Source organism: Hippoglossus stenolepis, chromosome 5 (genome assembly GCF_022539355.2).
Source record: "Hippoglossus stenolepis isolate QCI-W04-F060 chromosome 5, HSTE1.2, whole genome shotgun sequence".
Taxonomy (NCBI): Eukaryota; Metazoa; Chordata; class Actinopteri; order Pleuronectiformes; family Pleuronectidae; genus Hippoglossus; species Hippoglossus stenolepis.
In genome coordinates, this window is record NC_061487.1 from 15,719,946 (window position 1) to 15,733,302 (window position 13,357).

General features: G+C 41.7%; 1 protein-coding gene across 1 annotated transcript; it reads left to right on the top strand.

Moving 5' to 3' along the window:
- Positions 1–3,201: 3,201 nt before the first annotated feature.
- ankrd34c (ankyrin repeat domain 34C) lies at positions 3,202–7,408 on the top strand. Its single transcript, XM_035156195.2, has 2 exons — positions 3,202–3,677; positions 4,559–7,408. The coding sequence occupies exon 2, from the start codon at positions 4,610–4,612 to the stop codon at positions 6,194–6,196; it is 1,587 nt and encodes a 528-aa protein (XP_035012086.1). The 5' UTR covers positions 3,202–3,677; positions 4,559–4,609; the 3' UTR covers positions 6,197–7,408.
- The last annotated feature ends 5,949 nt before the right edge of the window (positions 7,409–13,357 follow it).

The following is a 13,357-nucleotide window of genomic DNA, read 5'->3' on the forward strand; positions in this document are numbered from 1 at the left end:
GCTGCAGCAGGGTTTGTGCCAGTTCATCGCTGTCACATCCCACACATTCGCTTGATACAATCGCAGAGACACCAAATGCCATGAGAATGTCAAACTCTGTCTTTAAAGAGACAACCAGCACAGAGCAGCAAACACAAAAAAGCAGTGCAGCAACAGAGGATGTGCGTTCCGGAGGAATCAGCTTCTGTGTGGAAATGCAAATGCACTTGTCTAAATGGAAAAGATGAGCAGAATAAAAAAACTAATCTCCCTTATGAGTTAATTGTATGAAAAACATGCTTGTGTGGATTTTTCAATCCTCACAATATCAAACACCATTCCGTATGACAGCAGCAGGTTTCTTATGAAAGACGCTTTACATCAGCTCAACAGTGGCCCAATGGAGATGAGTCTGGGCTCCGTGCAGGTTCGTATACACATACTTAATTACAGTCTCAATCAACAAGCATCATCAAATATTTGATCAAATATCTATCCTTGAATCTGTATATTATATAAAATTGATAATTAAAGATTCAAGGGGGGTAGAAGTTGGTTTAGTGTAATGTGGGGCCCCCCAGGTCCCTTTTTGTCTGGTGCCCCCAAAGTCCCTTGAAACGCTCCTGTCTCTCTCTCAAGTCGGTACATTAACATTGTTGTAGCAGGCTAGCATGTTCTGAGTTTCCTTAATGCTAAGCTAAGCTATTTGTTTTGCATGCAGACAGGACAGCAGTGCATGGTACCAATCTTCTCATCTAACTCAGCATGAAAGCTAATACAACCATATCATTGCAGAGTTGCTTGTAGCCACTTCCTATGTGTTGTCTGATTGTCCCATTCTCCTCAATAGCCTCTTTGCTATTCATTTCTATTTTGTTATGATGCCTTTTTTTATCTATTCACTCGACCCTTGTCCTCTACTGAGTCAGACATCTTAGTGATGTTGTTTGACTTGAATAAAACCTGAATGAAAATACTTTGAGTAAAAGTTTGTGGTGATTAATCTGTTTAGTATCCGATTTATCCCCTTTTGATGAGGCTGTTCTGGGCCCACAGTTACAAATGTTACACTTCGCATATATAACCCATCATGATATTATTATTCAGATCAAATCTTTTTTAATTTTCATATGTCACTAGTAATCCTGAAAGACAGGCTATAGTTTATTTGAAACCACACAAATATATGTGTCTTGGTATTGTCCGGCTTTAAGTCGAAGTATAACATATCAACACAACCTTCTTTTTTTCAACTTGTCCGACATCACTATTTCATTTCCCACCATCCTCTGACAAGTGAGTGAAGCAAGACATAAGGTTTAAACAATTTACATGGTGGGCACTTCAGGGTGTGGCAGTATAGGGTTATCAATTTTAGATTTCATTTTGATTGATTTTAATCCTATTTCCATTTTAATTTGATTCAAATCCCTTTTCTTATTCTCTCTTCTTGAATGTTGGTATTAGTTGGGATCAAGGCTACAGACGTCACATTTTCTCTGATAACTTTTACTTGTACTTTGTCAGGATCTATAAATACTCTCGGAGCTACAGTAGTCTGTTGAGTAAAAAAATCTCACAATGCAAATGGAAGAAATGGTTATATTTAGATGTGAGGGGAGGAAGAGCAGCAGCTGCGATGTAAGATATCTGAAAATGGAAACTGCTCCCCGGGGTGACAGCGCTTATTCTCCTCACTTTAATTATTTATTTCCCCTTTATAATATGGCGCCGGTAACAGCATCGCTGGGCCAAAGATCACGCTGAACGAGGACTGCTGACGTCACACTGGCTCCCCGGGCTAATGAATGTGTCTAAAACACTGAGCTTTGTCCTTGGTCCGGTCCCTGGTCCATCATGTCCCTGTCGACAGCAGGTCTGTCCATGTCAAGTGCCCAAAAATTGTAATTGTCCATTTTAGCAGTTGCTCTTTAGACTTTGATTCCTTGAATATTATCTGTGCTCTTCTGGACATTAAAAATATTATTTCATTAATTTACTTCGACCAAATTTAGATATTTGTCCAAATCAAGACCATCTCTATCAGATTGCCTCTTGAATGGGAGGGACACCTTCTCTTGACTCGGTGACTACAGTATACTGGGCAGTAAACCCATCTTTTCCATGTGCCTCGTAAACAACATGCCTCCAGGGACTGGGGAGGCAATCACAGGTGAGAAATCACTGCCAGCATTGATGACTGCAGTCCTGAGACGTCAAGTGTTTGGATGGGTGATAAAGTGATTAGTCCCGGTCTCAGTGGAAAAGAGCAGGGGTCAAAGGATTAATGATTGAACATGGTGGAAGTGGTGGTGGAGGCTTACTTGCATAAGTAGGGGGAAAAAACCCACAACCATCAAAAAAAAAGTATTTGAGTAAATGCAATAAAAGCCTCCCGGTCCTTGGTGGAATGTTATGTGTATGATTTACCTGTTCCTTGCTGGGCTGAGAACATCACTGTTCTCATTAGAAACTGCTTCAGTGCCGTCTCATAGCAACCTAAAAATAGAAATGTCCCTATTAGGCTGTATAGCTGTGATGGCTGTACCAGTTTTGGCCTACTTGATCGTGCAGTAAATATGTATAGGTGTGAAAAAATGTTTTTGCTCCATTTTTTAATTTACTGAGCCGTGAAACATGTCAATCAAAGACACAGCTGGCTACAGATCTGCATAAATTATCTAGAGATTACAAATTGATGGTTGTGTCATGGTAATAATCACTGTTTTGAGGATTATGATTTTATTTTTACGTGTAAAAGAAAAGCACATGATTGTAGCGTTTCATGCACGAAGGAGAGTGATGGTGATGGAGGACAAATTCCCTTTTTCACAGTCTTTCAGGGGAATTGTCTCAGCTGTGCCCTTTAGTGCGCTGCAGACAGGAAACCTGCCTTTATTCTAACAACACACACTGACGCTCCACACGGTGTGCGAGATGAAATCTTATTTATAGCCCAGACTTTCTATATCCGAGGCATGGATTGAAAAAAAGACACAGCATAACTACAGCACCCGGCGCAAAACTGCCATTCCCCCATTTCCATCATCACTCAGCATCATTTCACTTACAAATGATTGTTATTGCGTAATAATTGAAACACACACACACACACACACACACACACACACACACACACACACACACACACACACACACACGCGCACACACACACACACACACACACACACACACACACACACACACACACACACACAGGCAGATCCTTTACATGTGTTTGAGAGGTATAACACGCTCGGTTTGTTGTTGTCCTGCAGATATAGCGATCAGGACGGAGGTTTTTTTTCTCATCAGACGCATTTATTTCTGTCGACTCTGACGTCAAGAGAATACACGTTTCATTCAACAGGCAAGAAGGTAAGTTATTTATAGCCCCACAGCATCTCCAGGTTGTGATCCTTGAGTGCGCAGTGAAAGGAATAGTCCCCATTGGACCAGATGTAGTGCGCCTCCATAACAAAAGCCACGCAGCTCATGCGTTATGGTGCCAGAGAGATGCGGCGCCCTGTAACCTAAACTAGGACGCGTTGATGGGAAACACAAAAACGGGGATATCGCGAAGAACTGCCACCAAACTTTCTGTGTCTGAATAACACATTTCCAACCCGATTTCTTCCCTCTTATACAAGACAGAGCACCGGGTACTTTGAGCATGGAAAACCGTCTCCTCCGAGCAGGTAAGAGAAATAACAGACACTAAGTTTCTCTGCGTAATTATATAACTGCAGAATTATAGAAAAACGGATGAGATTGAATTCAACTTTATGTCGTTTTTCTTGCGTCGCTGCTTCTTGTCACCTCATAGAAAGATAATATAGATGACTTGTTTTTACATGTGCCGATTATATTTGCATGTTTGCTTGATAAATAAAATGTCAAATGCAGGATTTAATGGAGAAAGAGAGGACCAGCCCCACACGTTGTACTGGAGCGCGTCTCTGCCTCCAAGTCCTGCAAAATGAGAAACACTGACAGCGACTCACGCTGTGCTGTAATTTAACGTCGCCTGTCTGAACAGATGATCCGATGTTTTTTATTGTCATTATTTTTAAATTTAGATCAAAGTAATCACGTTGACACATCTCGTCCCAGTCATTAGATGAACTGGTGTTTTTACGCACCCAAAGGTTGGTGGATGCTTATGTTCGCCGTTCGTTCTTTCCCCATAAATATGGTGGAAAAGCTGCTGTGACAGTGCAATGCACATGGATTTTATTTTATATCCAAACATTATTACCCGATCATCCATCAGTAGTGTATGCCAATCTAACAGGTGCTGTGACCATGCACGTGGTTTTTCTCCATGTGTATGATCAGTTTCCACTTTAAAAAACATATCATCTCAATCTGGACTTTTGTGTAAATGATGCATTTCCTGTATGATAAATCTGTAGCCTTATAGTAAGATATATATATATATATATATATATAATCTGTACATTGGGACAGACTGCCACCTGCTGGTGGTGATGGTGGGGATGGGAACAAACAATATGAGTTTGAAATTGCTAATATTTTGTTGTGTGGACTGAACTATACTTCAATGATTTTTTCAAAGGGCTGTGAGCTTTAAGTTCAAAACTGAGAGGATCTGCGATTGGTTTCGGAGATGGCCGACATCCTGGAGCTGCGGACAGATGGAAACTCGCTCCTGAAGGCAGTATGGCTCAGACGCTTGAGACTCACCCGGCTCCTGTTGGACGGAGGTGCCTATATCAATGAGAGCAATGAACGAGGAGAGACACCACTCATGGTGGCCTGCATGTCCACGCACACCGACCAGCAGAGTGTGAGCAAGGCAAAGCTGGTGAAGTATTTGCTGGACAACCAGGCAGACCCCAACATACAGGACAAAATAGGCAAGACAGCTCTGATGCAAGCCTGCATCCACAAAGCTGGACATGAGGTGGTGGATCACCTGCTGAGCAACGGAGCTGATCCGAGTCTGGAGGACAGGAGTGGAGCCTCAGCCCTGGTCTATGCCATCAACGCAGATGATAAGGATACACTGAAGCTGCTCCTGGATGCATGCAAAGCTAAAGGCAAGGAGGTCATCATCATCACCACAGACAAGTCACCTTCTGGTACGAAAACTACCAAACAATACCTGAATGTCCCCCCATCACCAGAGCTGGTTGAGAGGTCCTCCCCAGCATACTGCACCTCTCCCTCTGATATCGATGTTAGTGCATCTCCCACTCCTGAGCAAGAGCAACAAAATACGGTCTTCAGTTTTCAGACAAAGCTGAAAACTTCTAGTTCAGCTGCGAAGCTTGCCAGCGGGCCCACGTCTCCAACACGGCGGCCTGTGAACCCCAAACGTGCACGTTTGCCTCAGCTGAAAAGGCTGCAGTCGGAGCCTTGGGGGCTAATTGCCCCCTCAGTCCTGGCTGCAGCCGCTGCCCATGAGGAGAGTAAGAAATCCAGCTCTGATGACGATGTTGTTTCAGGGGTAAACGGACTCTCTCTGAGTAAGAGATCGGTTTTATCTCGACAGAACAGTGTGGATGGGAAGGAAAGTTTATTCCCACTGGTAGGTGAACAGGCCTGCAAAATGACAACATCACAGTCGGGTCCTTCATTGTCTAAGGCATCATATGAGAGGTCTCTAAACCAGCACCAGCCACTGGCACGGCGCAGTACTGTACCCAACGAGCAGGAGAGCAGCAGCTGCAGCAGTGGAGTAGCCAATCTGAGAGACACAATGCACAGGAGACGTCTTGGGAACGATCATTATGATTCAGACTCACAGCTCTATTCAGACTCTGCGATGTTAGACTCTCCTAAGGTCCCAGTGGAGCGAAGAAAACTAAACACTTCTCCTCTAGCAATGCTGACCAGCTCCAGAGAGTCTCTCGACAGCAACACCAGCACATCCTCTCCCAGCACAGCACGCAGGCGTGTGCCCGGCCTCCTGGAGAGGAGAGGCTCGGGCACGCTGCTGCTGGACCACATCTCTCACACCAGGCCCGGCTTCTTGCCCCCTCTCAACGTCAACCCCAACCCTCCCATCCCTGACATCGGGGCCTGCAAGCCCTCCTCACCTCTCTCCACAGGTATTAGATCTATAGCTCCAGTAGCACCGACCACACCAAAGAGAGGTGGCCTCAAGTCCAAGAAGAAACTGATAAGAAGGCACTCTATGCAAGTGGAGCAGATGAAGCAGCTTTCGGATTTTGAAGAGCTGGCTCATTAGTTTGTGACATGATTATGCAGCACGGTTTGTGGGAGTAGAGATGTTAACTTGTCAAAAAGTACGTTCACAGGTTCAGTTCACTCAGCCGTCTAGATGTTGAATAATGTATCATTTAGATTTTTACACACACAGATATATATTTACATATATAGATATATATGTACATGTTTGTGTGTTTGTGTACTTGTACTTATATCTTTGTGAGGATCCTTTTTGAGCCTAGACCTTACGGATTGAGGACATTTTGGAAAGGTGAGAACCTTTCAGCTGGTTGTCACTGTTACTGTTAAAGGGTTAAGACTTGCTTTCAGGTTTAGAGTTAGAATTAGATGTAGATTAGTTGAAATGGTTAAAGTTATGGAAAGGGGCTGGAAAAATACATCATACCAATGGGTTTCCTCACTATGATAGAAGTAGAAGAATGTGTGTGTGTGTGTGTGTGTGTGTGTGTGTGTGTGTGTGTGTGTGTGTGTGTGTGTGTGTGTGTGTGTGTGTGTGTTTTGAAACTGAGCAATATAGATAGATTTCCTCCCTGTGCTACAACCAACCTGAAGGATTATCATCTTTTGACTTCACAACATCTGCTGTATATGTGTTACAGTTTTTGAATGTAAATGCCAAGACGTGGTACTTTTCCTCTGATCTAGCTCTCTTACATGATAACGTTATGTGTATGGAACACACAGGGTCCATTTGTAGCCAGTAGGCCTCTTGGGTGCACTTTGTCCATATGTAATTAGCACAATTAATGGACTTTCATTGAAAAAGAACAAAACACGTGATGCACTTGTCCGAGATGTAGCTTAGAGTAACATGAAATTTGACTGTTTGTAGCAAATTTGTACAAAGTGCCTTCAAGATGAAGGAACTTAAACAAAAGAGTTGACAGATACATTTAATGTATTAAGATTGTTTTTCATTAATGATGATGTAACCAAAATGTGTTTTATGTCGATGTTGTTGGTTTCACATGGAACAAAATGACCACTCAGAATACATGTGATGTGAATGAATGAACTACATGCCTTAAGAAACAGGTAAACCAATGGGCTATGTATAACAGCACTTTATCGCCCAGGAGTAAAAAAAAAAAATAACTCAAAATAGTTGCTATAAACAGTGTTAAAAAACAAAAGCACATGAAATTCTTGATGAGTTCAAGTAACACTGAATGACATTTGACCCCTCAGTCGTCGGAGACATTGGTGAAACATGTCAATTGAAATGTCATTTCACGCTAATGGCAATCAAAACTAAAGATCATACAGCTTCCATGTTACTTACCTGTGAAGCCTTGCTTCTGTTTAGGAATTAAAACATGATTAAATGGATAGTATTTTTGCTAGTAGGTTGTTGTATATTCTGAATAAATGTCTATAACTTGTGCATTTCCCTTATTTTTGTATTTGTTTATTCAATTGTCACATTAAGTGAGAGCTCAGCTGCTACAGACCCTCATTAGAAAGAACACCAGTGTTTCCTCAGGCCCCTCGGAGGTGCATTCGTGCTGCAAGATGACGATCGTCATCATCATCATCAGTGTCACTGTGATTATGTCGGAGCCACCGTAGAGGCACTCACATCCTGCAGCTTCTTGGCAGCTCCATCATCCAGACCCTGAGGGGCTGCTGCAGTTTCAGGGGCACAGTCGCTGTAATCAGTGCAGAATTTAGTGTTAAACATGAGACTCGACCTGTTCCCACTGTGCTGATTCAATCACAGGAACAAGATATGGTGATGAAAGAGGATGGAAATCACACGGCCACTTAGAATACTCTGATACTGCAATTTTGTCCAATATGAGAGTAATTCAGATTATTCTGTGATAAGAAATATGAAGATATTTGGCTCTCTTTGGAGGACAATATATTCACATCAGTATTTTCTATCTATTCACATGATCATCAATAACCTTCAGTTTATTGAATGTATGAATAGTTAGGATCAAAATGTGTGGATGAAAGGGTGTAGACAACCTTTTTTAATTCCCACACAGCAAAATTAACACAAGTGTCAGTCGAGCAAATGACTAAACTGCTAGAAAGCAGATTAGTTAAGAGTTTGGATTCTGTCTGCTAGAACAAAATACTCCTGCTGCGCCACACAAATAGACAAACTGGATAAAGTGCCTGAAAGCTCCATATTGACAGTTGCCTGGACAGTGTGCATTTCTAAATATATATTAACAAAATAAATGTCTAAGATGGGTCCCTGATCTTGAAGTCCTGTCCTGAAAAGGATCCCTTTTATCCCTTGTAAAACATCCATCTCACAATGTTAAAGAAAAGCTTTTAAAAAAGATCCTGGACCTGTACGATTTAATTGGTTATTTCCCCACAACATCCTTCAAGTTTTGTTGAAATCTGTCCATTAGTTTTTGTGTTATGTTGCTTTAACAAACACACAAACCAACATACAAAAAGACAGGGGTGAAAGCACAACGTCCTTGGCAGAGGTAACAATGGTTTTAAAGCTGCACTTATCGTTATTACTACAATAACAATAGATGCAATAATTTGTATGAGAAATGTGGATAGTTTTATTTCGGATCATTATTTTACTTTTCTGGGCTGCAGCCCTGGTCTCATCACTTTAGTTTCCACCTGTATCAGGCAGCTGTTCTCTGTTGTACATTTCCTGTCCAGCTCATACCAACAGACTGAGGAATCACACAAATAGTTGGTGAAGACTTGTGAACATAGTGGAGCATGTGGCAGCTAGAGTCAGTGGACAGCAAAAAGAAGTGACAGGAGAGTGAATACAGGCCTCACATTCATCAGGTGGAGGGAAACATGACTCTGAATCAGCAGCGATGATGCTCTGTGTCTGCTGGCTGTGTAAATGTGTTCACCATAACATACGGTGACGTCAATATTCACTTTGTTCCGCTGCCTCCAAGTGACCAAAAAATGTAATTTTAAGGATATATTACATAAATGGTACATGTTGCTACCTTTATTTATGTATAATTAGACAACCACAAATAGACCTGTGGCTATATAATTTAGCTCAAGACTAGAGAGCAGTCACAGGAAGGAATGGGTGGTAAGACCACAACAGCTTTATCATTATTATTATAATTATTATTATTATCCCATTTATGAATCGTATTAGCACTAGTCTAGGTATAGTATGCCAAATATCAATGCAGCACATTTGAATAATTTAAATGAACATTTAAATATGTCAACACATCTTAAACATGTGTCCTAGACTGATTGCCAGACTTCTTTCCTGTCACTTGCTTTGGGATGCAATCGTGTGCTTTACATATCAATATGATTGAATGAATTACATATTTTATTGCTTATTATTATTATTATTATTATTATTATTATTATTATTATTATTATTATTAATATTATTATTGTTATTATTATATTGATTCTCATATCTCATGGATACATGTGGGTGTGTCCCGTGTATCACTTGTCAGCAAATATTCTGGGGACAGTAAAGTTAAAGTAAAAAATAAATTGCATATAACGTTACCACTGGAGATAATGTGCAAAAAGCAATTTCAGCTGACCCTCCAGCAGAGGTCCCTAGAGACTCACTATCACAGCCTCGGGGTGCCTTCTAAAGGACTCCAGTAGATGGCGCAAATGCATCACAATAAGGCCCCAGAATCAGTTTTATTTTTTCACATCGCACAGTTAACAATCAAGTCTGAGAACCCAGACAAAGTACTTTATATAGCATCAAATTATATCCTAAACTCCTGCAAGCAAATGAAGACGTGTCTCTGCTACTGTACGATCGGACAAAAGATCAAACCAGCAGCAGCAGCACAGACATGGCAGTAATAATAGCATCACACCCACAGATGTGAATTAAAAGCCTGATCAGAGCTGCAGCTTAGCAACTGACTCTCGAAATAAAGCATTTAGTCTGTTGAGGGTAAAAGTTTTGACGTTGTTAAGACAATAAGTCACCCCACCATTGTCAAGTTCAGAGAAAGAGTCTGGACGGGGACTAAATAAGGAGCCGTGTGTTTTCAGGGTGACATCTCAGAGTGACTTTCCTCAGAGCAGCTGAGTGTCTGTGGAGGTGGGCTGCATGTAGACATGTTTACATTCCTCCAGTTCAAAGGTTGCTGTAAAAGTCAAAGGATTATGTAACCGCCATTGTCCCTTGTCTGACCTCATTTCAGGGACAAAATAAAACAGCTGACCTTCACTGACCTTCTCTTTAATGTTATGAACACAATGTAAAGAATGTTGCTTTACATGCAGTTTGAGACTTTGTATGAGTATTACTTGCTGTGTTTACTTTGGGTCTTTGTTTCAGTGCAGGTCCCCTATTCGCAAATGTAACCACCTCAGAGGTGACCTGTGTGTCTCTGCTGCTGGCTCACCACCGAGCCGATCATGTGACTGCATGATACACTTCCCGGTCCTTCTCCCAGTATGGTAACTTTCCCTTGCTAAATTTAGAGGGCCCTCTGCTGAGGCATTTTGGAACATCCTGTACCAATCCTGCACAGGATTTGGGATCTCAGTCAATTTGGCCATGTCTATCAATGTATGATGTTTACTTCAATTAATCACAATTTTCTAGTGATAAATTGCCTTCTGGAAGGTTTATATTATTGAGAGTATATCTCTTTAGAGAGGCCTGCAGGTTCTGATTTGAATGCATCTCTGCAAGATATACATCAAACAACTCATGTAGATCTGTTTGCACGGTAACAATGGTCTTTTAACCTATTTTAACCTTTATTGTCCTACTGTCTGACTTCACACGGTCACTTCTGCCCCCAGCATCCTCCCCTGACTCCCCCTCTACTTCTCACTCTGGTTCCCTAACCTGTTGTCACCTGTGGCTCTCTCTCCCTCTCTCTGCCTGTGTGTTTCTGAGTGGATAAAAGTGGGCTGGAGTCGGAGCCGAGTCACACCAGCTGCAGCTCCTCTTCCTCCACCTCCTCCTCATCATCATCAAGCCATTTATAAATATTCCGCTCTGCTACCACCACTTTGCCAGCAAACATCCGTTGGTTATTGTTTTGTGTCGCTTTGTCTCTGTGCAAGATGGTGTCCTGCTCCAGACCTGTTCCTGGTATCCTGACCCTTGTCTCCTCTTCCCTGCAGATCTATCCGCTCGGTCCACGGCTCCTGACTCCAGCTCCTGGCTCCTCGTCTTATCTCCCTGGCTCCTATCATTGTCTCAATATAACAATATGGTTTTTAACTGTGGATGTGTCCTCACTGTGCTTGAACTACGCAAAAGCAATGTATCGATGTATATTGGACGATAATTATTGATGTTGTTTATTCAGATGATGTTAAAATATCCCTTTTTAGAGCCCACTGTACTACACTTTGCAGAGCTACTCTATGGTGCAAATACAGTCCTGCAAAACTGGAAAAGCATCAGGTGGTATGCAATGACGCATTCATTTTGCTCAAGCTTCCAAGATGGACAAGTGCAAGCCTTATGATTGTGGCTATAGCAATGTGCCCACCTTTCATGCTCTGCTGAGGATAAGTTTATGTTTTGATTAACTGACTCAAATAATGTGATTATAGGGGCCTTAACTGAGACAACACTCGATATTTATCTTGTTTTTGAACAATAGTCTGTCTGTGTTCTTAATCCCTCCTGACTTGTGTGAAGTGTGATGGTTGTATTTATGTTTTGTCATTTATTTAATTTTTATTCTATTTTCATTTTATACAAACATGGACCTATATGAGACTGAAATAAAGCAAACATTTTAACGTATTGCCCAGTTTTACCAAAACCTGAGAACACCTCATCATTCATTTCTACAGTGTTTAGGAGAATTTGGCTTGTGAGGGAAGACATGAAGAACCTACTGTTAATGTATAAACCCTGGTGAAGTCAGACAGTGGAGCCTGCATGGGATCATCCTGATGTGAGGAGGTCAGGGTTAACTCTGCCCTGGACTCCCAACTGTCCGTCTGTAAAAACACGAGGCTGTTTAGGTGTTTAGCTATGTTGCTGCTTTGCTTCTGTCCTCGTTTGTCCCCAGTCACTTTATTTGCCAATGTACAAAATACAAAGTGTGGACAGTCAGCCATGAATAGGCAACACAGTCCAATTTTACAATGCAAGATCAACCAAATCAAATATGACTCAAATGAAGTTAAAAATCAGTCAATTGACATAAAAAACTAACAAACTAAATTCATTATCCAGGTCAATAATCTTATGCAGGGTCACAAAAAGTCATTTTTCAAAGTAAATCAATATGCACTGACTTGTTCTGCTTTTAGTGATGGTTGATGTCCCCGTGTACAAATTAAATCCAATTAGCCTTTTTCACTTTGGTGTCTTACAGAATTAGCGTGTTCGCTCAGGTTTTCTCATTTCCATCACTGCCAATCACAGCCGGAAAAAATAAAAACCTGTGTCTACTGCAGAGTAATCTGACCGGGGAGTGAATACTGAGTGTATCTAATCCTATTGCAGATGCAGACAAAAGCCAGACAAGCGAAAAACGGTCTTTACTGCCAATAACTTAAAGGGATAGTTCAACTAAAAATGAAAATTCAATCATTATCTACATATAATATTGGGCTTATAGACACTTGGATGACACCACAGGAGCAGTATGGAATTATGTTTGAAGAATTGGTCACCATTTACTTCAATTGGATCGGATTTGGCTGCAACGCTGTTTACCCCTGAAACTCCAGAAGTGCTGTGTGGACTCAAACACTTCCCTCATCCCTCCATCGGCACAGTGGTGAGTAGATAATGAGTGCATTTTCATTTTTTGGGTGAACCATCCCTCCAACAAGTTGCTATTTTCCAAGCTTTTTTTGGAAACACACAATGTGCTTGAACAAGGATCGATTGTCAAATAGACTGAATGATGTGTGGCTTTGCTCAAAGCTATGGAGCTAACTGTAAACAATGAATGACTTTAGTGTGGGTTGTGCATGGATGTTGGACATATAATTCCTCCTCTGTGTAAACTGTGGGCCCTGATTCAAAAACAATCCTTGACTATAATATAACATAATGATTAGTTTGGTTTCAAACTCCTCTGATCTAACACAGGAGCGTGTGGAGCTTCTCCCCGGGCCTCCCACGGGTCCTCCTCTCGGTGTCTGAGTGACTTCTGACGTATGCTCGGCGCGTCCCGCCGGGGAGGAGGAGGAGGAGGACGGAGGAGGGCGGCGCCGCGGCTCA